The 24,622-nt window shown below is 38.6% G+C and overlaps 1 protein-coding gene across 3 annotated transcripts in view; it reads left to right on the top strand.

The window, feature by feature from the left end:
• Positions 1-24,622, top strand: part of kuz (zinc-dependent metalloprotease kuz) — a 697,031-nt gene that overhangs the window by 621,396 nt on the left and 51,013 nt on the right. For all 3 annotated transcript variants that reach the window (XM_068226622.1, XM_068226623.1, XM_068226621.1), the window contains exons 8-9: positions 2,866-3,040; positions 21,545-21,722. In XM_068226622.1, coding sequence (XP_068082723.1) covers positions 2,866-3,040; positions 21,545-21,722 — 353 coding nt within the window. The remainder of the gene's footprint in view (positions 1-2,865; positions 3,041-21,544; positions 21,723-24,622) is intronic.

The following is a 24,622-nucleotide window of genomic DNA, read 5'->3' as shown; positions in this document are numbered from 1 at the left end:
TAAATGTTCCCATCTCAGACATGTTACCAAATTATTAAAAGAAAGTACAAACAATCAAATAAGGTGGGCAAGACTGACCTGCATTTGAGCAAAATCTCATTTCCGTGTACTTCAGCGCAAAGGTTGATTTAATCCCGTTTCTTGGGTCAAGTCAACTGGCAATTAAGAATTTTTTTCTTGGTTCCATGGGAGTTCAGAATTTGGAGGTAACACAAATTATAATCATACACTTTGTCATAGAGTTGGCTGTGCGGTTAGGGGTGCGCAGCTGTGAGCTTGCACCGGGAGATAGTGGGTTTGAATCCCACTGTTGGCAGCCCTAAAGATGGTTTTCCATAGTTTCCCATTTTCACACCAGGAAAATGGTGGGGCTGTACCTTAATTAAGGCCATGGCCGCTTCCTTCCAACTCTTAGCCCTTTCCTATCCCATCATCACCGTAAGACCTATCTGTTCGAACCCCACTGTCAGCAGCCCTGAAGATGGTTTTCCATTTTCACACCAGGCAAATGCTGGGACCGTACCATAATTAAGGCCATGGCCACTCCCTTCCCATTCCTAGGCCTTTTCTGTCTCATCGTCACCATAAGACCTATCTGTGTCAGTGCGACGTAAAGCCACTAGCAAAAAAGAAAAAAAAATCACTTTCTCAGTTTCTCTGTGAAGTAGTGTCAAAAGTATACAAAAATGCTCTCCCCTAGACGGTTTGTAAATGGTACTTAAGATGTGTGTTCTCCCATTTGCTAATACAGTGAGTGAAATTGAATCAAGGTGTAACAAAGTTGATGCAGTGAGCTCTTTGTTGCAATCAGTGGTATTCTATAAGAAGGAAGTGGGTTCTCAGATGAAATTATCCTTAACATTGCTGTTTTCAGACCAACTTTTTTGTACGAGAGTGAAGGCTGGGTGGACTTTAGATACTTTTCTTTCATAAGCTGGAAGTGGCACACTTGAAAATAATGAGATTGCTGATATCAACAGATAGGAACAATGGCTGTAGGTTACTAACAATGTGGAGATAGAAGCTAGATTAGGAGTGAATTCTAACAGTGAAGCTGTGCATTTGAATTGGCTTCATGGTGGAGTTGGTGATTTTTATTTCCAAATTTAAACCTCAGAAATGTGGAACTGTCTGAGTCAGAGGATGAATCTGGATGTGTTAGGAGTTAATAATGTTTGGGTAAGGGGAGATAACAAGGAAGAGATAGGAACTTACGAGCTGTACTTAACAGGTGGTAAAGAAGAAAGAACATAGTGTGGGGTAGGGTTGTTTATTAGAAACACCTTAGTATGTAACATAGTTTCTGTTAGGCACGTAAATGAATGAATGACGTGGATAAAGAAATAGGGATGAGAATAGTTTAAGTGTATTCACTATGTGAGGGAGCAGATGAGAATGTACAGTAGACAAGTTTTATGAAGCACTGAGTGACATCATAGTCAGAGTCAACAGCAAGGCAGGATAGTGATAATTTGTGATGTAAATTCAAGAATTTGACATAGAACTGAAGGATATGAGAAGGTGATGTGTAATTGTGGGAAAGATGTGGAAACAAACAGGAATGGGAAGCATTTACTGGACTCCTGTACTAGTGTGGGATTAGCAGTTCAAATTCATTCTTCAAGCATATGGCTATTCACCATTATGCATAGAATAGAAGGATTTAACAATTGGAATTGAGGTTCAACATGGAGAAAAGCAAGACAGTCATGATGAGTAGAGGAAGTAAAAAAAAAAGGAAAAGGAGCTATGAGAATTAGAGACAAGGAATGGGAAATAATAGAACACTTCAAATACTTGGGAAGTAAACTAACAGAAAATGAAAGACTGGATATGGGAATTAGTAAAAGGATACAACTGAGGAATGCCTTCTATTAGCAGTTACAGAGATTAATATGGAGTAAAGATGTTCTAATGAAGGCTAAAGAAGTTTCGAACAAAGGATTTTGCTTACCTACAATCACATATACAGCAGAAAACTGGACGGTGACATAGAGAGATGAGAGTAGAGTACAGGCAACTGAAATGAAATACCTGAGGAGTATGGTACAGAAGACAAGGAGGGATAGAGTGTGAAATGAAGACATACTTAAAGAGCTAAATTTGCAAAAACTAAATGATTAACTGGAACAGAACAGATTGTGAGATGGTTTGGACGTGTATCTGTAATATACATCTTTAAATAAACTTGATCACAAATGTTCAAAAGTGAGCAGACTCGAAAACCACCCCACTTTCATACATCTCTCATCTATTTTTTTCTGCTAATGATGTGTGAATGGCACCTTAGGAAATTTTCAACATTTCTAATTGTGTTGTTAATGTTATTCATTGATCTGTCAATCACAGGAAGGGGTACTGATATTTTCTTAGAAGAATGATTGAAGCCCCTGGTCTACCATTAGAAAATGATGACTATCGACCCTCTTTAAACATATAGCAGTGCCAGTGGGGAGAACAGTCTCTCCATTGACTTCTTGTAGTTTTGCATATGCCTTCCTTGACGACTTTAAGATGAAAACTACATTTCAAGGCAGCTTACTGTTTCCCAGCTGTTGCCTCCATTTGGTGCTGACAGGCATAGAAAGGTTTTGACTTGCTTATCTGTTACAGGCACAAATCCATTGTTAAATTATCAATTATATTAAATTATCAGTTTAACATAACATTAACATAACAATAAAAGAACTAAAGTATGATCACTCTTGAAAAGCTCTTGTAATATAAAATAATATTGAGAGTCTAATACTACCTGGTTTCAAACATGGATTCATTCAGTGAATAATACAAATGAAGATTGATTGTTTTGGAAGCTGTTATATGCTGAAAGGTCTTATTCCTTAAAAACATTTTTTTCTCTTCCAGCATGATTATCCTCCTGATTGTCGGCCTGGTGGACTCCATGGTAACTTTATCATGTTTGCATCAGCCACAAGTGGGGACCGACCAAACAACAGCAAATTCTCTAACTGTAGCATTGGTAACATCAGCAATGTTCTAGATGCCATAGAAGAAAACAAGAAAAGAAATTGTTTCACAGGTATGGAGCCATTCTCCTTCTTTGAGCAGAATTAAATGAATTGTTGACTTATAAGGAAAAGTTGATATCAGCAGTAAGGCTTGGTCTTTCTTTAAAAGTTCAGCATTTTCCTCATTTGTTTTGATTATTTGTTGCTGCTTTACTTGGCTTTTAACACTAACGTGGGTTTTATTTCTCAAAGAGTGGTTCTGATTTTCATCAAAACTCAAAACTATAGCTAAACCCTTTCCATTATGACTAAGTATTTAAATTTGATTTTTCTACTATATTTTTGTTGCTAAAATGAAACAGTGTGACTTTGATTTATTGTCAGAATTTTAGAAATTGTAATAATCCTTTAGAAGTCGAATTGAACTAACCAGTTCAGCTTATATGTACCTATGAAATTTAGTCAGTTATAGGAACTTATCATTAAATATATGTTAAAGCTTGTATTAAACTCGACCTGTATGGATGTTCATCATGGACTCGGCAAAAGCAAGATTCAGTAGGTTAAGAATGTTCTGTCTGCATCACAGAAAATTGAAAATTCACTGGATGGAAAAAATCAGAAATGAGATTGGGCTGCAGAGCATTGTGAGAGACAAAGAGCTGCTACGAAAATTAAAAGCACAGTCATCTCAATACAGGCCATGAATGCCCTTGGAGGAGTGGAAGATAAATTTGTTCTTCATCTTGTTTTATGGCCACATACGATCACTGTAGTCAGTCCATCAGTCAGGTCTCTTTGAAGGGATTATTCAGGCTTTGCGGTCCTCCCGGTACTTCTTCAGACACTCCGATCTTCGTGCCCTTTCCTTGGTTGCAAATGTGCATGTTATTGGTTTGCTTTGTGCAAGGGTAAAGCGGAGGTTTGTATTCTTGAGTTTTGTATTCAATTTTATATTATTTGTCATTGTGGTATTTTTTGAGACGAGATTGTGTTGTACTAGTTGTTTCAGAAGTCTCGAATCCTGCATCCTCACGATGTGTCCAAATAATCCCAGTCTTCTCTTATGCATAGTATCTATACACGACTTCATTAGGTATTATTTACCTCTGTCCATCTTTCTGGTATTTTTGTGTTGATGCAGGTTCTTCCAATCCTCTTTTCAATTTTCTGAAGTCTTTCAGTCTTTGATTGTTTATTCAGGTGAAAAAGTGTTTCTGCTGCATGTGTAGCTTCCGTTTGTTTTTTTTAAAACTGTGGTGTACTGTTTTATTTTTGCATTTATTGATAAACATTTCTTTTTGTAGATGTCCCATGTTAATTTTTGTGCTTTAGCTAATCTATTTGTTCTTGTTTGGATTGAGATTTTTTCATTTAGGTTATGTGTTATGACTTCTCCAAGATATTTAAATTGAGTTACTATTTTGATTTTATTAACGTTTATGGTAACTTCTCTTAATTGTGTTGGTTTGTGGGGCATAATTTCTATTTTTCCAAATGATATTTTGAGGCCAATTTTATTTGTAATCTTTTGAAGTTCTGATATCTGGGTTTTTGCTTCTTTTATGCTAGTAATGCTAAATCGTCGGCAAATCCCAGGCAGTTTGTTTTGATTTTTCAGCCAATCTTTATTTTTGGGGGATATTTCCTAAACCATTCCCTCATTAACATTTCTAGAGCACAATTAAATAATAGTAGTGAGAGCCCATCTCCCTGCCATAGTCCAGTTTTAATTTCAAATGACTCTGATATTTCACCCCTAAACTTCACTTTTGATTTAGCGTTAGTAAGAGTCAATTTTATCATGTTTATTAATTTGGGGTGTAGTCCAAGGTGTCGTAAAATTTTAAATAGGGATTCTCTATGAATGCAGTCGTAAGCTTTCTTGAAATCTACAAATGTTATCACCATATCTCTGTTTCTTTTTTGTTATAGTCCATTATCAACTTAAGACTCATGATCTGATCAGGACAGTTCCTCCAGGGTCTGAAACCTCCTTGATATTCTCCTAGTTCTTTCTCAAGTTGTAAACTTGTCCTATTAAGGGTGATTAATGAAAAGATTTTGTATGTTATGTCTAGGAGCGAGATTCCCCTGTAGTTATTAGGGTCGGTTTTGTCTCCGTTTTTGTGCAGTGGGTGAATGAGTGCTGTTGCCCAGTGTTCTGGTAGTTCTTCTTTAATCCAAATAGAGACAAGTTGTTGATGGAGGGCAACTTTTGCTGATCTTCCTGCATATTTCCAGATTTCTGCAAAGGTCTCATCTTCTCCCGGCGCTTTGTACGTTTTTAATTTATTCAGTGCTTGATAGACTTCCTTTATTGTTGGGGGGGTTGATGTTCTCTGGTGGTGTTTTTATTGGGGTATTGGTGTCCAAATGAAGGAGTTCTGTAGGTTTCCCACAAAGTAGAAGCTTGTTGAAATATTTAGCCACAATTTCTGCATTGTCTTTATTGTTATAAGCCATCTGACCATTATCATCCTTCGTCTGTAGGGTCGGGGGTTCATATTTTCGGAGCTGTTTTCTGAAGATTTTGTAGTGTTTCCTTATTCTTCTTAAGACCTGGGTAGTTTCTTTTCTCTGTTTTACTAGATTTTGATAGGGTATTTCTAATTTTTTGGACTGATGTCTTTTCTCCACTGTTTCATCACATTTGCTGTTCCACTATTGGTGTTTTCTACGTGGTTTAATTGGAGCCAGGTCTTCTGCAATTTGTTTAAGGTTGTGTACATAGTCTTCAAGTTTATCTGTGATTTTTATTTTTCAGTTGCTTTTTTGTAATTTTCATTGTTGATTAGCTGGGTAGGATCTAACTTTTAGTTTTTGGGCCTTGCTTTTGTTGTCTCCTCTGGGGAGCGAGTTTAATTTTAATTTTGAGGTGAGTTTAATTTCAACTATATAGTGATCTGAACCTGTGTCTGTTCCTCTGAGGACTTTGATGTTATAGATCTCTTTTTGGTGGTATTTGTCCATGCAGATGTAATCCAGTTGCCATTCTTCTTTAGTGAGTGTTTTTTTGCTAGTGGCTTTACATCGCACCGACACAGGTAGTATCTTCAATACGGATAACAATGATTTTTATCACTTGCAACAGATAGGTCTTGTCACGACGATGGGAGAGGAAAGGCCTTGGAGTTGGAAGGAAGTGGCCATGGCCTTAATTAAGGTACAGCCCCAGCGTTTGCCTGGTGTGAAAATGGTAAACCATGGAAAACCATCTTCAGGGCTGCCGACAGTGGGATTCGAACCCACTATCTCCTGGATACAAGCTCACAGCCACATGCTCCTTTAGTGTAGTCAGGGTGTTTCCATCTTTTCAGTTTTTGAGGTTTTATCTTTTCTTCCTGTATCCATAACCTCGGCACTAAGTTGGACAGAGTGGTGTAGGCTGAGGGAAACTCAGGACTTGGGTGCCTCTGGGTGCCTCTCCTGAAGTGAAAGTCTTGTTTCTGAGGGGGTTTTTTAACTTCCAAACAGGAAACAAATCCATGACATTTGGGCTAAACCCAGTATGACTTTTCTGTCTCAGCCAGACAGCCCACACTAAGAACTTTTAAAGAAAAGAAGAATCGTCATCCGTAATCATTTCACGAGACATAGGGAATACAGCTTAGTTGTTGTTGTTGTTGATGATGATGATGATGATGATGATGATGATGATGATGATGATGATGATGATGATGATGATGATGATGATGATGATGATGATGATGATGATGATGATGATGATGATGATGATGATGATGATGATGATGATGATGATGGTGGTGGTGGTGGTGGTGGTGGTGGTGATGATGGTGATGATGATAAGAATAAAATTAGAGGATTCACTTGTAGGAACTTGGCTTTGAAGAATAAAGAAGGAAAGCTCAACACGAACAACAAGAAACATTTTGAACACTTGGCTCATTATTTTCAGAAACATTTGAACTGTGACACTGCTGAGGAAGGACTTGTTCTTGGTACACACATACAAAAGCTAGGGAACTCATATCCTCCTGACAAAGAAGTAATCAAAGGAACAAGGGTATAACTAAAGGGCTAAGAAACAAAAACAAAACAAGGTTCCTGGGAAAGAGACTGTCATGGTGAATTGTGTTAGTATGCAAGAAAAAATGTTGTTAAACAGTTGAAAGGACTTTTTACTCATATTTGAGCAACAGAAGAGATCCCAAAGGAATGGAAGAATGCTTTGATTCACCTCTTGCACAAAAAGGGTGAAAAAAAACGGATGTCAATAATTACAGAGGCATATCACTTCTTCCCATTGTGTAAAAGATATTGTCGAAAGCACTTCAAACTAGGGTGGAGGTCTACGTAGATAAACAATTGGGAAAATACCAGGCAGGATACTGAGAGGGATGTTCATTTCCAGAATAAAGTTTCATCCTCAAATCATTGATCAACATTAGGACACTCAGGTTTAAGCAGCTTAGTGGATTTCAAGAAGGTCTATATTTCATTGAACCATGGGACACTTGTAAAAATTCTCAGGGAGTTCAGAGTCCATGATAAATCCCGAGATTTGATCCCACTGACCCCGACAGACATGTATTCACAAGTCTTGTGTGCAAGGGAGCTTTCAGAAGAGATTTTAATTTTTTGTAGATTTATTTAGTTACTTGAAGTTGGCAGTTTCCAAGCCAATTTTTGATTCGTCAGATAATTATGTATTGTTGATAATTGTTGCAAATGTGGTCTTTAAGCTCTTTATCAAGTTATATGATCTATTATATAAGCAGGATACCTGCATGTCAGATTCAATAAAGTATTGAAGGATCATGAAGGCAGCATTTTCCTTTCCTTCAAAACTGATCAAAAAATATTGGTGCCCAACATCTTGGCTCTCAGTAACCTGAGATGTTCAATTTCAATACATGCAAGATCATGAAATGAGAATTGCAAAGGGAAAGACATTGAGGTAAGAAGGAGAATGTAAAGAAGCAACACGTCTCGAATTTGTGGAATCATTCACGGATTGTGCATTCTCGTTCATAACAAAAATCAGACCGCTGAGGCCACCACCTTCAATGGAATGCAGCATATCAGTTATTAGGCAAGTACATTTCAAGGTTATGTACATACGATGAAGATAATATTTCAAAGTTGACTTCACACTTTTCACAACGCTGAATGCATGAATCTCTCTTAGTCTCTCTGACATTTACAGCATCCTTGCTACACATACTCTTAGATCCTGGCCTCCTTCGTAGGTCAGGATCATCCTGCTACCATATGTAACAGTAGACGGTACTACCTGTGACTGGCAGAGGGTCAAGCGGCCATTACCACTCTTGACACCCAAAGTGGGGACCAGTGGCTACAGGTGGAGGAGCCCTCCCATTGGAGACCAGGTGAAGCTTTTGTTTGAGATATGACACAATAATTCACTAGAAAGAAGAACATGGTCAACGGTTTGGATGGCAGAAGAGAACCCCAGTCCCAATGGCAGATAAAACTGAAGAACTTTCTCCTGTCAGCAACGTTTGTACTTAAGTGAAGCGATTGCAAAAAGTTGTCTGTACTCCTGTGGAGTGGCCTAGAGTTACATCTGGCAGTAGGTATAAAATGCCTCTGAGAGTGGCGACCCCACCATAATAATAGCCTACACATATATGATATGGTACTTTGGAACTTGCCTTGGAAAAGGTTAGGGCGTATCCTGCTGCAAGCAACGCGCAGTTCCTTGGGCTCTGGAGGAGCTGCGAAAAATAGGCGACCAGTAGCCAACATCATGATGGTAGGCATAATCAACCTTATGACTTTGACAGGAAAGGCAGAAATGTAGGATGTAATGGAGAAAGATGATATAGAAATGATGGGGTTGAGCGAAGTCAAGTGGAAGGGGAAAAGAAATAAGAGAACGAGGAAAGGATATACACTATAGTGGAGTGGTGGCAGAGAGGTGAAAAACGGAGTGGGCTGATGATTTCAAACCAACTGGAAGAGTATATGGATATGGTAGAGTACATCAGCGACAGGATAATGAAAATTAGACTGAGAATGAGGAACAAAGTGAAGGACTTCATACAAATGTATATACCACAGACAGGGAGCAAAGAGGAGGATATTCAGGAATTCTTGGAGAAACTAGAAAAGGAGATAACTGATGTGGAAGTGATTATAATGGGTGACTTAAATGCATAGGTTGGAAATAAAAGACAAGGAAGTGAAGAAGTAGTTGGACCATATGGATATGGGAAAAGGAATAAAGAAGGAGAGAAACTAATTGAGTTTTGTGAAAGGAATGGAATGATTGTGGGCAACACATGGTTTCGGAAGAAAAACGGCAGGAAAATTACAAGATATGGCTGGAATGACAGAAGAATAAAATCAGTAATTGATTACTTTCTTGTGGAAAGGACAAATTTCAGACAGTTGACTGATGTAACAGCTTTACCAGGAGAAACATTTGATGGATATCATAGAGTTGTGATAGCAAAAACGAGTGTGGTGAAAATGGAAAAATTAAAGGAGATAAGAGATAGTAAAATAAAAGTGTGGAAATTAAAAGATAAGAACGTGCTGGAAGAATTTTTGGAGAGACTGAAACAAAATATTCCAGTTACTGAAGTAGGAAATGTGGAAGATGAATGGTCCAACTTCAAAATGGCATTTGTAAGCGGGATAGAGATTGTCTGTGGTAGGACCTCGACAAGAATGAATGGAAAGGATACTCAGTGATGGAATGAGAAGGTGAGAGAAGCAGTAAAAGAAAAGAAGAAAGCATGGCAAGAATGGAATAGAGATAAAAAATAAGAAAGTAAAGGGAAGTATCTTGATAATAAAAGGAAGTATAAGAAATTGGTAAGAGAAGAAAAGTTGGGAAGAATTTACACAAAAGGAAACAGATGGAGCTGGCAGTAAAATAATGCTGTATGGAACTATATGAAGTAATGGGAAAGATGAGAAAAAATCACAATGGAGTTCGACAACGAAGTGTACTTTTACCAGTGCTCTTTAATATAGTGATGGACAACATTATGAGGAAAGTTTGCCAAGGGTCAACAGCAAATGATATGAAAATCATAGTATTTGCAGATGATGTGATGATATGGGAAGAAAATGAACAAAAATTGGAAGAACAACCAAATACCTGGCAGAGAGCAATTGAAGAAGCAGGCATGGAAATAAGTTTAACGAAAAGTGAGGTAATGAAAGTCAGTAGAGATAATAGAAAAATTAAGGATGTTTGGTGTAATGGAAAAATTCTTAAATAATAACCAACTACTTTTATGGTTTTCAGAGATGCTGAGGTGCCAGAATTTAGTCCCGCAGGAGTTCTTTCACGTGCCAGTAAATCTACTGACATGAGACTGACGTATTTGAGCACCTTCAAATGCCACCGGACTGAGTGAGGATCGGACCTGCCAAGTTGGGGTCAGAAGACCAGCGTCTCAACTGTCTGAGCTACTCAACCCAGCAAAAAATTCTTAAAGAAGTAGATGCTTTTAAATATTTAGGAAGTAAGCTAACTGGGAAAGGAAACAGCAAGGAACAAATTTCGGAGAGGATAGGAAATTGCTCAAAATTTTGTTACTGTGTTTCAGGCATAATTAGAAATAGGAAATTACCTACCAAAGCAAAAATCATGATATATAAATCATATTATTTGCCAATATTGACCTATGAATCGGAATGTTGTACTTGGACAAAAAAAAAAAAAAAATCTGAGTAGATTACAAGCGACAGATTCGCTTTCTGCAAGGTATCTTGGGTAAAACGAGGAGGGACAAGATAAGAAATGAAACAATACGAAACACGCTACAGAAACTATGGTGAGAAATAGGCTGAAATTGTTCGGCCACATCAAAAGAATGGGACAGGAAAGGTTATCAAGAAGAGGTCTGGACTGGACAGAACTTGGAAGAAGACTAATTAGAAGACCACGAAGAAGATGGAGGGATCAGGTGGAGGATGATGTAAATTGGAGAGGAATACATTGGGAGACAGTAATGAACGATAGACTGGGCGGGGTGGGGAGAAGAGAAGATTGGAAGAGGCTCTGTGAATGACCTGCACAAGCAGAAACGTATGAAGAAAATGATGGTGGTGGTGGTGGTTTATACAAAGCTAATGAAAGAGGAAGATGGATAGTTGATACATCCAGAAGAAATAAAGAGAAGATGGAAGGAGTATTTTGATAAACCGATGAATGTGGGAAAATATGCAGAGAAGACGGTAGAAATACAGTATGATGACTCAACAGCAGAAGCTGATATAATCATATCAGAGGTGGAATTAGCAGTTTGTAGAATAAAATGGGGAAGGCACCAGGAATGGATGAAATAACTGTGGAAATGATAAAGGTTCTGGACCTGTTGGACTATAATGTGCCAGAAGACTGGGGAAAGGGGATAATGATACCAGTCTTTAAGAAGGAGGCCAAAACATGTGTGATCTGATAACTATGGAGAAATTGCACTCTTATCACAAGTGCCAAGAACACTGGAAAGAATATTAGAGAGGAGAATGAGAAGAAAGGTAGGAGAGTTGCAAGAGGAACAGTATGGCTTTAGAAGTGGAAGATCTACAGTGAACCTAATCTTCATCATGAGGTATTACCATATTTTCTCGCATAATTAACACACTTTTCTTGACAAAAAATACAGATGAAAACTTTGGATCCGTAAATTATTCAAGGAATTCAGATATTTGAAAAATTATTGACAATTTATGTACATTTAAAAGATCCACTAAATATAATAAGCACACAATTGGTTCAACTCATTTGCAGTCATCATCATTTGGCATAAAAATACAGCACGTGTTTTTTTCTGAAAAGTTAAAGTTGGACACGTGGGTTTAAAGTACTAACACTGGAAAATATTATTTTCATTATGAGCTTACAGTACGATCTGCAGTGAAATAAATTTGAACTACTAAAAGTACAATTCATATACAGTAAGTACATAATAATGACATACAGGCAAAACAGAGAAGTCATACCTTTTATAGGCTACCGTCTTAGAGTTCACTACCAGAACTGCAGGAAGAATTGCTGTTGCTGCTTAAATCTCTCCATAAGAAGTCATCTTCACTCCCGTCTAACAAATTTGAGATTCCTGTTTTCTTGAAGCTCTTTTTAATCACCTTCAGAGAAATACTGTCCCAAACATGCAATATCTACTCACAAAAGTTCCACAGGTGGTTTCTGAATCTTGCCTGTTGGAGTAAGTTCGTGCACACTTTCCACAATCCAGCACTTGATATAGTTTCCGCACATTGTCCTTGAATGGTTTATTTATCGAAACGTCTAAGGGTGGAAGTACACACATCAGTCTACGAGGAATCACTGTCAAATCAGTTTTCATGGTTTTCAATAATTTCTTAGTGTCTTCCGTCAGGTGGCCACGAAAACTGTCCAACACGAGAAGGGCCGGGCATCAAAGGAAGGATCCTGCTTGGTTTCCCAAACCGTTCATATCCAATCTTGTACGAGTGACATGTCCGCTCACACTTTTTTAAATACAAACATGGATCCCTCACAGAAATTTTACTTTAGGCATTGTTTTTCGTTTTAGAACAATGTAAGGTGCAAGTATTCTGGCATTAGCTGTTACAGCAAGCATTACTGTACATTGTTGTTTTTCGCTTCTGGTAGTGTTAACGATAACACTCAATGTCCCTTTCTTATCAATTGTTCGACTTGGTGGCATTTCAAAACTGATTGATGTCTGATCTGCATTTTCTGTTTGGGAGAGCAAATATTCTTAACTTTACGCCTCTCAATCACAAAGTGATGAAAAGCAATTACTCGTACTTTTTGGTTGAAATCATTCGGCATTCTTTGGCGTGATGTTGTTCTTTGTTGAAGGGTAAGTCCAGCCTCGGCTAACCTTAAAATCCGAGACACTGATTCTTTGTGCAGCAGCTATTTCGTGAGAAATGGCATATCCATCCTTGTGTAATGAAATCACATATTTAAGCAGATCCTACTCTACTTGTGGAAACTTGCCGCTTTTTGGACCGCGAAATGCTTTGCGAGGCTTGTTGGTCGCTTGAAGTGAACTTTTCTGTTTCCGCCAGTAGCGCACATTGCATTTGGACACTGAATTCTTGCGGCTAGCTGCCCCATTCCCGTATGTTTCGGTGTAACTGATCATCACGAGTGTACATGATGCAGTATTCCTCCCATACTTGCTTATTGTGGATTAACAAACAATTTTGAGATCACTGAAAACGCATGTTCCATACCTGAAACACTCGTAAAATATGTTTGTACCAGACTGGAATAGAGCGTCACTAACTACTTCTGCGCTGATTCACGCATTGAACTAGTGCAATGGTACTTCCTAACGACTGATAACAGCACATTGCACAATATTTGAAATGACTGGTTTTGCAAGAGGAAGGCTGCTACCTGAGTAGTTGACATCTTTATTTTGAAACTCGTCCGGAACTGTGTAATGGATGATCGAAGAAGTGGTTGCGTCAAATACGGGAACATTTCTTTTTCTTTGCTTTTGACCCAAAAATATTGGGTTGTTTAAATTATGAAACCATGTTAATTATGCAAGAAATTATGGTATTGGAAAAGAGTTGGGAATATGGAAAGGATTTGGTCATGACATTCATAGATTAACAAAGACATACGATAGTGTTCCCAGGGAGAAGTTGTGGAAAACCCTTGTCAAAAAAGGGACTGGGTATACAAACTGTAGAAATGGTGCAAGCAATATCTAGAGGAGAAAGACAAGGGTAAGGCACTGTGAAAATTGGTGGTCAAAGTTTTGAAATGTTGACAGTTTCAAATACTTACGGAGTGAATTAATGCAGAATACAATGCTGCACCTGGAGATTAGCAAGAGGGTGCATCAGGTCAGTGCATTCTACCAGAGTGTAAGAAATTTTATGTAGAATAAGGAAGTACCAACAAAGTGTAAAGAGATAATGTATAAAGTTTGCTATGCTCCCATATTTACGTATGCGGCTAAGACCTTGACCATGGCAAGTAGGGAGGAGAGTAGAATTCAAGGCAGCGAAATGAAATACAGTAAAACTTCAATTATCCGTTCTAATGCCTGGGAAGGGGTGAACGGTTCATTTAAAAAAAAACCCGGATAATCCATACTACTAATTTTAATGGACTTTAAAGTACATAAAATACATACCGTATAACCGTAAAATGCAGTGCATTAAACCCTCTTTAAAACCAAAATGTAGTCAAAGCTACAATAATACATACCAAGTATTCACCTAAATTACCAGCAGACCATAAATAATTAATTTACCTGGTGTCATTTAAGCTGCTTTAAAAAAATCTGTTACTTTCTTTTTGCACTCTCCTACAACATTTTCTTCTTTATGTCCATTCTGAGCTTTCTAATTACAAGAATGTCTGAAAAACCCGTATCGTCCTTTTGCTCCAAGAATTCCGTTAACGTTTCAGCCGACTCCAGTGCGGTCTGAAGCGGTACGTGATTGTTTGTGACGCACTCTTCTTCCCCAACCCCCTCACTTTCACTCGTCACTTCGCAGCTGACTGCAGAGTTCCCGTTCGCGCTTTTATTTACTATTTCGTAATTAGTTAAACTGTGATGCCCAGGCAATACATCATCAGTATGAAGCCACTCCTCAATGTTACTTTCATCCACTTCTCCAAAATGAATGTTATTTTTAGTAGTCTTCAAGATATCTTTGATCATCAATTCCTCATTTTCATCTTCATCAGTGAACTCATTAAAATTGTTAGCGAGCTCTTCGACATCAACATACAATTTTCTCCACGATCGAGTTAAGTTCTGAGCGGTTACTAGATCCCATGATTTCTGGGCAAAATAAAGCACTTCTTTAAGATCAAGTTTTTTGCAGAAGTCAACCATCGACGTTTCTTCGGAAAGTAAGAGGCCTAGCAATTCCCGCTTATAATGCACCTTAAAGGTTGCGATGATGCCTTGGTCCATCGACTGAATTAATGAAGTTATATTAGGTGGCAAATAGGAAACAAAAATGTTTCCATCCTCTGATTTCACGTCTGTATCAACAGGGTGGGAGGGTGCATTATCAAGAAAAAGGACAGCCTTTAATGGCAAGCCTTTGGATGCCAAGAAATCTTGAACCCACGAAACAAATGTATTATGGAACAAACTCCTGAAAATATCGTGTGTAATCCATGCAGATTTGTTATAACAATAATCTACTGGGAAATATTTCATCACTGTTCCTTTGAAAGAACGCGGATTTTTTGTTTTACCAACAACAGCTAATTTTAATTTATGGCCGCCACTAGCATTCGCACAGCACAAGATGGTAACGCGCTCTTTACTAGATTTGTGACCAGGAACTGATTTCTCTTCAGCAGCTGCTAGTGTTTTACTGGGTAAGCACTTCCAATAAAGTCCAGTTTCATTGGCATTGTACACTTGACTTGGAATGAAATTGTATCTCTCAATTATGCGCTTAAACTCGTATCTAAAGTTTTCTGCTGGACTGCTGTCTGTAGCCAACCACTGAACGCTGGTGGGGACCCGGAGAGCCCCATCTTTTCATGAAAATTTTGTGCCTGCCTTGTTATCATAGGACCACTAATAGGTACACCTTTGCCTCTCTTTTGCTGAAACCACGTAAATAACGCAGCACCCAGTTCTTTTAAAGATGATGCTTTCATTGTTTTTCTTTTCGTTTAGTGAATCCATGCGAACTGTCAGAACTCGCCGCAAACTGCAACACTTTGTCTTTATTCTTCATTAGGTCCCGCACTGTTGTCACACCCACACCAAACTCTGATGCTAAATTTGAGACTAGTTCATCTTTCTTTAACCGTTTGATTATATTATATTCATTAAAAGCAATGAAGCAACCGGCGCAATATTGCAATTCACCGGTTATTCCTCTAGCAAAGAAATAGTTGGATTTCGTTGAGCAAAGAGACTGGTGGGAAAGGGTGAAAGGCAACACTCCAGAGAAGATGCCAATGCTGGATGATTTCTTGAAATTTTTAACCTGAATGTTCCTAATCGTATATGCTGTTGCATTGCAACAAAAACAAGACATTGAATATGAAGGTAAATCTGAAGGACAAACAACCTAAGAAGGAAGTTATGATGACCACTCAGGCTGCCTGTAATTTGTGTGGTGGAAGTCATCCCATTTTTACCTGTGAAGATTTACTTAAACATTCAGTTGAAGGCAGAAGGAAACTGCTCCGAGAAAAAGGACAGTGGCATAATTGTTTGAAAACAGGGCATATTGGATTTTTTTTTTAGAGCATTGAAATGCAAAAAATGTGGACTTTTACATGCAGAGGAAGATGATAACAAACAGAAACAAAATGTTTAACAAAACCAAGTGCCCATAAACCGTGGTGTTGAATCTCACCATTCACCTGCTTCTCTCACTGTACACTTGGCAAAAGAAATAACATTGCAAGCACTTTTCGTCATTGGCTTTAATTGACGTGAAGGATGCTCGTGGAAGAACGACAACATGCTGAGCATTATTGGATTCAGTATCTCAGTCAAATCTAATAAAAGAAGCTTTGTTTACTGAACATAGAGAGAAAAACACAAATCATTGGAGTAGATTGCTCCAAAGTGGAAACAAAAGGGATTACCAGAGTACATCTCACTTCAAGGAATGACAGATATGAGGTGGAAGCAGAATTTCTGATTTTGCCAACTATAACAGGACGATTGCCACAGTTAGAGATCAAGGACAAGGTTATTATTCTAAAGGATATCCGCTTGGCAGACCCCATGTTCAACAAACCTGGAGACATAGGCATATTGATTGGTGCTTGACTTTATTGGAAAATAGTGTTAGGTCCACCCAAAAATGAAGCTGAAGGACAACCAGCTCTGCAAAACACCTGATTAGGCTGGTGGTGGTTAAGTTTTCAAGAAAAAACAAGGATAACAATAAAAAATTGTCAGAACAGATGGAAAAATTCTGGAAACAAGAGGCAATTCTGGAAATAGTTTCGAGAGATACAACAGATAGATTAATCATAAGGCTTCCTATCAAGTTAGATGTAATTCTCAGAGAATCAAGAAAACACACACTAAACAGACTAGAATCATTAGTCAAGAGATTAAGCAGACAATAGAACTCAAGACTGCTTATGCAGATTTCATTGATGGCTGTCAAAAACTAGGGCATATGATGTATTGAATTCATACTTCATACCCCATCAACTAGGGGTATGTCCATATAGTGACACCGCCGGGCTGAGTGGCTCAGACGGTTGAGGCGCTGGCCTTCTGGCCCCAACTTGGCAAGTTTGATCCTGGCTCAGTCCGGTGGTATTTGAAGGTGCTCAAATACGACAGCCTCATATCGGTAGATTTACTGGCATGTAAAAGAACTCCTGCGGGACAAAATTCCGGCACCTCGGCATCTCCGAAAACCGTAAAAAAGTAGTTAGTGGGACGTAAAGCCAATAACATTATTATTATAGTGACACCATAAAGGTCAGAATGCTGTTTGATGCCTCAGTGAAAACATCGTTTGAGACGTCGCTCAATGACAAGCTGATGACAGGACCTAATTTACAGCGAAATCTTTTTCACATTGTAGTTAGATTTTGTAGTCATAAGTATGTCATGACATCAGATGTGGAAAAGATGTTTCGGAAAATTCTCCTCTCCCCTGAAGATCGAGCATTACAGCAGATTTCGTGGAAAGAGGAACATTCAACCCCTGGGAGGATTTATCATTTGAACACAGTAACACATGGAACAGCATCAGCACCTTACCATGCCATGAGACGTCTAAATGAATTGGCTACTCTTCATGAAAATGAATTTCCGGCAGTAGCAAAGGCTTTTCGCAATGGTTTTTTTTTTATGGATGACTGCTTAAGTGGAGGAGACATCGTAGAAGACATGATCTAGCTACAGTGGCAAATACAAGATATTCTCGGGAGCGGTGGAATGCATTTGAAAAAATGGAGGTCAAACAGTAAATGTATCTTGCAGTATTTGGAGAGTAAAAGCAACAAAAAGAACTTTATTAGTTTTAGACAAAGGTGGAGCTAGTAAGGCTCCCTTCACAAACCGGTTTTGCCCGGCTGGTCTGAGTTTCATTTTCACCCTTGCTGGCTGAAACCGGATATTCAGTCATATGCCATCTGTTGTACAGTATGGATCATAGTTGTATTATTGCCACATGGCTTTTGTGTAGATGTTACTGAAAAAACAAAAGGAACAGAATTCGATGGGTTCATCCAATAAATGAAAAGAGGGATGAATCAGGTCTGTTTTATATGCTACTCAAAGATCTAAGAAAAGATGGAAAAAAGCTCTTTAACTATTTTCGTATGTCCATTCCTGATATTGGTACCACCAAGTGGCAAATGTCAAAGGTTTAAGACCTGACATTGTCTGTGTTTGTTTAAAATGCAATAATGAAATGGTGTTTCTGTAGCTAGGTCATCACTTGCAATATAAGTTACTTACCAAAAATGTTTTTTTCATTATCAGTCAATTCTCCAAACTCTTCCTTCAGACCTTCAACATACTACTTTCCACCCCTTCCTTGTACCATCCCGATCTTTGCAGATATCACTTGACTTATCCTACAGTACAGGTCTGGCCTCATCCATCGATATCAATAGTTCTGTATTAATTTTGACATCCTCTATATTTACACTCCACTGTACTCTCTGAGAGCAGATGGACGATTGATAGCTGGTGTGTGTGTGAAAACACTTATATAATCTCGTGCACCGCTGTAGGCCTCCTACCAGCTGGCAACTGGATCCTCCAGTGAGTGTGTCCGGCTGCTACCCAGCGCATTACCAGGCACCGGCATGTGTGAAAGCTATAATGCTTTCACATAATCCACTACTTCGTCCAGCATAAACCGGTCGATCAAAACCGGTGTGTGTGAAAGGAGCCGAAGACTCTTGGACTCCTTTGGAACTCAGCACAAGATTGCCTTCATTTCCAAGTTGAGCTAGCAGAGCAGTTGCCAAGATGCAAAAGAGAAGTCACCTTCAAAATTGCACAGTTTTTTGATCCACTAGGGGTGGGATCAAAGGAAAGTTATTGATGCAGCACGTATGGGTAGATGGATTGGATTGGGATCAGTCATAGTCTCCAGAATATCTTCAGACTTGATACGAGTATTAAACAGTCGAACCTCGATATCTCGAACCTCCATTACACAAATTTTCAGTATCTCAAAGTAAATTAAATTTCCTGGCCGTTTGTCCTATTCTTCACATGTACTTATTTCTCTACTACTTGAAATTTGGTTACACAAATTTCTCGATTTCTCAAAGCAAATATTTCCTCCCTTGAAGCAAAACATACTCGATAACTCGAATTTTGTGCAACGTTAACTGTGTAATACGACATTTGTGGTTTGTAAGGAAGAGTTAACAAGTAAAGAAAGGGTTACAGTGGTACTGGGAGCTAATATGACGGGAACTGAAAAACTGAAACTGCTCGTGATCGGAAAATCAGCGTAGCCTCGCTGTTTCTCGGGTGTGAATTAATTAACGGTCATGTACAAAAGCAACCCCCAAAGTCGCAGATGACAAGCTCCATTTACGAATCTCGGCTGCATGTTATTGACGAGAAATTTCAGCGCGAAGGGAAGAAAGGTTAACAGTAAAAAACAGAAGAGACTAATGGATTTTTTTTTCCAAAGGTGTTAACGGAGGTATGTTTCTTGTTTCACTACTGCATCCTGTCTTCTAAAAAGTTACTATAATAAGGGTTATAATTAAAGAGATGCTATAAAATAGAGTTTGTTTATATATTTTGTAAATATTGTTGAAAATAGTGTATTCAGTATAAGCCCGTAGATACATATGATTCAATTGTGTGTTATACATGCTCAGAAACGGTATTCTCTATATCTCAAAATTTCGATAACTCAAAATAAAATTTAGCTCCTGAGGTGATTCGAGATATCGAGGTTCCACTGTATGTCATTAGAAAGACTGAACAACATCAGAATCACGAGAAAAGTAAATCCTGGAAATTGTTGTGGCTCTTTTGATTTGTTTGGATTTAGTGGTGTTTCAGAGAAAGCTTTTGGAGCTGTTTGTCAAATGCAAAGTGGTCTGTACGTTTCCAATTTACTTTGTGCAAAGATGAAAATAGCTCCTTTAAAAACCATTTGTTGCTAAGACTCGAATCGGAGGCATCCCTTCCTTCCTCTCGCATAACTCGTCAAAACAACAGCAAGTGCTTTGAAAGAAAACATTGGTCAGATCAGATTATGGAGTGACAGTACAATCGTTTTGGGATGGATCAACACTGAGCTACGGTTGTTGAAGACATTTGTGGCAAACAGGATCGCAAAGATTCAAGAAGTTACTGATGCAACCACTTGGAATAATCATCATCATGTTTAACCAGCATTTTGTCTCAGTGTGGCGGTGGGTTCATCAATTGGAAAACCACTCCTCTCCAACATGCATACCATACCTCTCCAACAAACTGTCTAGTACACGTAGGTACACTGTTGAGACTCCACCTCAAGCCTCCTTTGAAGAATATGCAGCGACAGTGCACTAGGGGAGATATATACCTCCATTTTTAATAAATACCTGCCTTTGGCTTTTGCTCAGTGTGACCCAGTGTCTGCTGCCATACTGGGGTGAAACATTGGTTATCTCATGAGTGGAAAAGTCTGAATACTTTCAGTTTTTGTTGGTGAAATTAAATTATGGTTCCCTGCTGGGAACTTAGTTTTTGATATGATGAAAGTACAAATTTCCCCTAGTACACTGTCACTGCATGTGCTTCAAAAGAGGCTTGCAGTATGCCAGTCAGGGTCGGCAGATGCAGACTTTGGCCTACAAGTGGTCATGGCTGGTCTGTGATCTGACAACTCTATAATCCAGTTGACCAAGTGAGCGGAGTAGTAGTGGCCATGGCTCTACTGTGGATCTATGCTTCTGCATTCGGGTAGATGCAGAGGGGCTGGTCTTCACTGTCGGCTGTACTGAGAATGGTTTTCCATTCTCCTGCACTAAGGTGAATGCCAGGACAGTTTCTAGTATAAGCCGCAGCCGCCAATGCTCTCACCTTTACCACAAATCTCCTGACCTGACAGACAGCGTCATTGTCTAGGAGGCCTGCCTCCCCATTCAGCGGAGGAATGAAAACATCGAGTGGTGGTGGTGGTGGTGGTGGTGGTAGTAGTAGTAGTAGTAGTAGTAGTAGTAGTAGTAGTAGTAGTAGTAGTAGTAGTCCAACTGATGATCCTGGTGCTACATTGGGGCATGATTGGAAAAGCGTGAATACTTTCAGTTTTTGTTGATATTTTCTCAGTTGGTGAAATTAATTTATGGGAACTTAAATTTTTGATTGATAAATGTTCATTTTCAGTGGGAGTTCAGTACTTCCAAGTTTTCTTGCAATATTATGCTGTTGATTAACAACACAACTGCCTTCAAAAGCACTACAACACTCAGAAACTCCCATGCCATGAGCTTATAATTAGCCAATGAGAACATTGTTGGGCTCATTGATTCAAAAAGTTGTAAAGAGGTATATGAACCTCCTCCATATTTGTGCATGATAGTAATCTATTTTTAAATGGATTACATCTGGACGTTTGTTTGCAACTTGAACATATTATAAACAAATTTATTTATATCAATTTTGTTGTTTTAGCTTCTGAAGGTGCATTCTGTGGCAACAAGATCGTAGAAGTTGGTGAAGAATGTGACTGTGGCTATGATGATGATGAATGTACAGATAAATGTTGTTATCCTCGTCAAGTAAGTGAAGCAGATCGAAATCTAAATGCATCAGCTAAAGGATGCTACAGAAGGTCCCACACTCAATGCAGGTCAGTAGAGATTATATCTCAGCAAATTCTTTTCTTGTGAATGTATGATTTGTTATATCTTGTTTTCTTCTATGTTTTATATTTTAAATTAATTTTTGCTTATTTGCATAGTTTGCATAAAGCTGTCTCCTTGTAGAATTGATTTAAAAAGATCACCGTATCACACTGAAAAACAAAAGCTGCTTTTTTTTTTTTAGTTCCCTCTAAATGACAGGTGTGTCTTCTAAAATATTATTTTCTGGCTGACACTATATCTACAAGCAAAGATACATAATCATTAAAGATTTTTCTATAATAAGATTCTACAACCTGTGACAATAAAGTTCGGTGAATGAAGTCAGAATGGTCGATCCGGCAACACTGGTGACACGCAACACTGCACCTGCGTAGCAGCAGGTTTTGACCACCTGCTCCCAACCTTGTTCAATTGAGCACCGTGTGTGTGCCGTTTAAGACCTGCTTGACACAGTGCGTGTTTAGTGCGTTGGTTCTGAACTGCGAACAGGAACATGAACGACCAAAAGATCAATGTAGAGTTTCGTTTTAAGCTTGGCAAGGCACCGAAAGAAAAGCATGCGATGCTGGTACGTGTTTATGAATATCAAGCACTGTCCTTGAAATGTGTGTACGAGTGGTTCGCACGTTTTCGAGGAGGCTGGGAAAGCGTTTCTGACAACCCCCGTAGCAGTAGACCGCCGTCGGTGACGAAAACATTGAGAAGGTGAGGACATTAATCATGAACGATCGGCGATTAACTGTGCGCATGATAGCGGATGAACTGCAGATGAACTGTGAATCCGTGCGACAGATCGTTACCCAGAAGTTAGGGAAGAGGAAAATGTGTTCTCGTCTTGTGCCACAGCACTTGACTGACGATCAGAAGCAGGTATGTTTAGAGGCTTCACAGGATTTTGTCGAAACGGCAGATGCGACACCAAATTTCTTGAACTGCATCGTCACTGAGGATGAAACCTGGTGTCTCAGGTACAACCCTGAAACGAAACGGCAAAGCATGGAATGGCGTTCTCCGGGATCCCCTCATTGGAAAAAGGTCAGAGCCAAAAAATCACGCATCAAAATGATGCTCATCACTTTTTCGATAGTCAAGGCATTATCCACAAGGAATTTCTACCTGAGGGAACGACGTTTTGAACACCTTTCCAAAGGAAGCTTTCTTGCAAAGTTTCCAGGACATGTATCGCCGATCTCAGCAGTGCATAGTTATGGGAGGGGACAATTTCGAAGGACAGTAAGGTCACTGTCGTGCATTGTTCATCTATGTTGATAGTACAGGACTATTCACTGAACTTTATTGTCACAGGTTGTATATTCATTGTATGATTTTTACATTTTAAGATGCATAGGGGTTTTAATATTTTTTAAAACTTAAATCAGTTTGAAATATTAATGTTAGTAAAAATTGAAAAATATTGCTGAAACCCTATAGAGAGTTCATTAAAGGAAAGATAAAGTTTTGAAATGAAAATAAATTTTTGGAAATTGCTTCTTAAATTCTTTGTTATAACTATCAACAGAAATTTCCAGTACAAGGTGGCCAGCTCACATATTTTAAAAAATATACCACACTGCCCTGATTAGAAAGAAAAACACAAATTGAGAATTTTAATTTCAGAGATGTGCATCTTGTAAGCTGATATGCCTTTGATAAGAATTGTGGTGCAATAATTAACTTTACACATTGATTTTCTGGTAATATTGAGTTTGATCCCTTTGGTCCTGACTAAAATATAACACATTCCTATTGGCAATGAACATTGAGGGTTTCGTTTTCCTGTTTTATTATTCTACCTGCGACTGGTACTGAATCAGATCACCAGATGAGAAATGTGATTTGGTTAACTCCTACTATAACTCAGAGATGACTGTGAAAATGAATACAATACTATTTTGTTTATTCATATTTTTTGTGCATTCTGAGTTATTTATGATGTATACACTAAAGCAGAAAGCTAGGAAGGTCATGGACATTCATAAGAAAGAAAAAAACAAAACAACACAACAGCTGATTTGTGTGAGAAGAAGGAACAGAAAGGAGAAAAAAAGACAAACTTCTGTACATTACTCATACTGCTGTTTACATTGATAGATTTCTTTTTTCCATTAATTCTAATGCTTCAAGATCTGTTTATTCCTAGTATATGAGCTCATTTTTACTTCTCACCATCAGTAAGGTGGGTATACACACTCACTTAAGAAGCCATTCTTCAGAACTTGTCTTTATGGAGGAAGTGTGGAAACAAGAGAAAGTTAGATAAACACAGGAAGGGAAGGGACAAGGGACAAAGGGTAGAGTGTTATCCAGAAATTAGGTTAAGGCAGATGTTGATGAAAGTAGAAGGGAAGGAGGAGGGTAATGAGCAGGTGGTAGTTTCCCGTTGTTACCCACATTGTATGGCAAGCTGGAATAGGTACAAACATAGTTGGAGATGTGTGGGATCTGGTTAAAGAAGTGCAGAAGAAGAAGAAAAAAATTTAAGGGAGCAGAGATTATCAGTGGGATACTTTGTAGGAGGGATATTGAATGGAAGGCGATCGGGGATTAAATGAGACTGTGGAGTGAGTATATCAGAAACTAGGAGTGAGATTTGTAAATCCTAATGGGTGCATGTAAGATAGGGATATGCGCTCAGATGGCTTTCACCTTTGAACCGCAGCAGTATGTATAAATTATGAGGTTCGTTTAGAAGGGTTACAGGGAGGTATATGCAGGGAATTGGGATGGGCTAGGGAGCAGTGTTGAGAGTACAGGGAGCTGAAACTCGCGTAAGGATGACATAAAATCGTCAGTGGTAAACTTTACAAGTATTCTAAAGAAAGGAGTAGAATTAAGTAATTTAATACATATATTTACCAGATGTTGTAATAGTAGTTGAATCATG

Source organism: Anabrus simplex, chromosome 3, assembly GCF_040414725.1.
Source record: "Anabrus simplex isolate iqAnaSimp1 chromosome 3, ASM4041472v1, whole genome shotgun sequence".
In the NCBI taxonomy this organism is placed as follows: domain Eukaryota; kingdom Metazoa; phylum Arthropoda; class Insecta; order Orthoptera; family Tettigoniidae; genus Anabrus; species Anabrus simplex.
The sequence above is the reverse complement of the archived record's forward strand: the minus strand, read 5'-3'. Positions and strand labels throughout refer to the sequence as shown.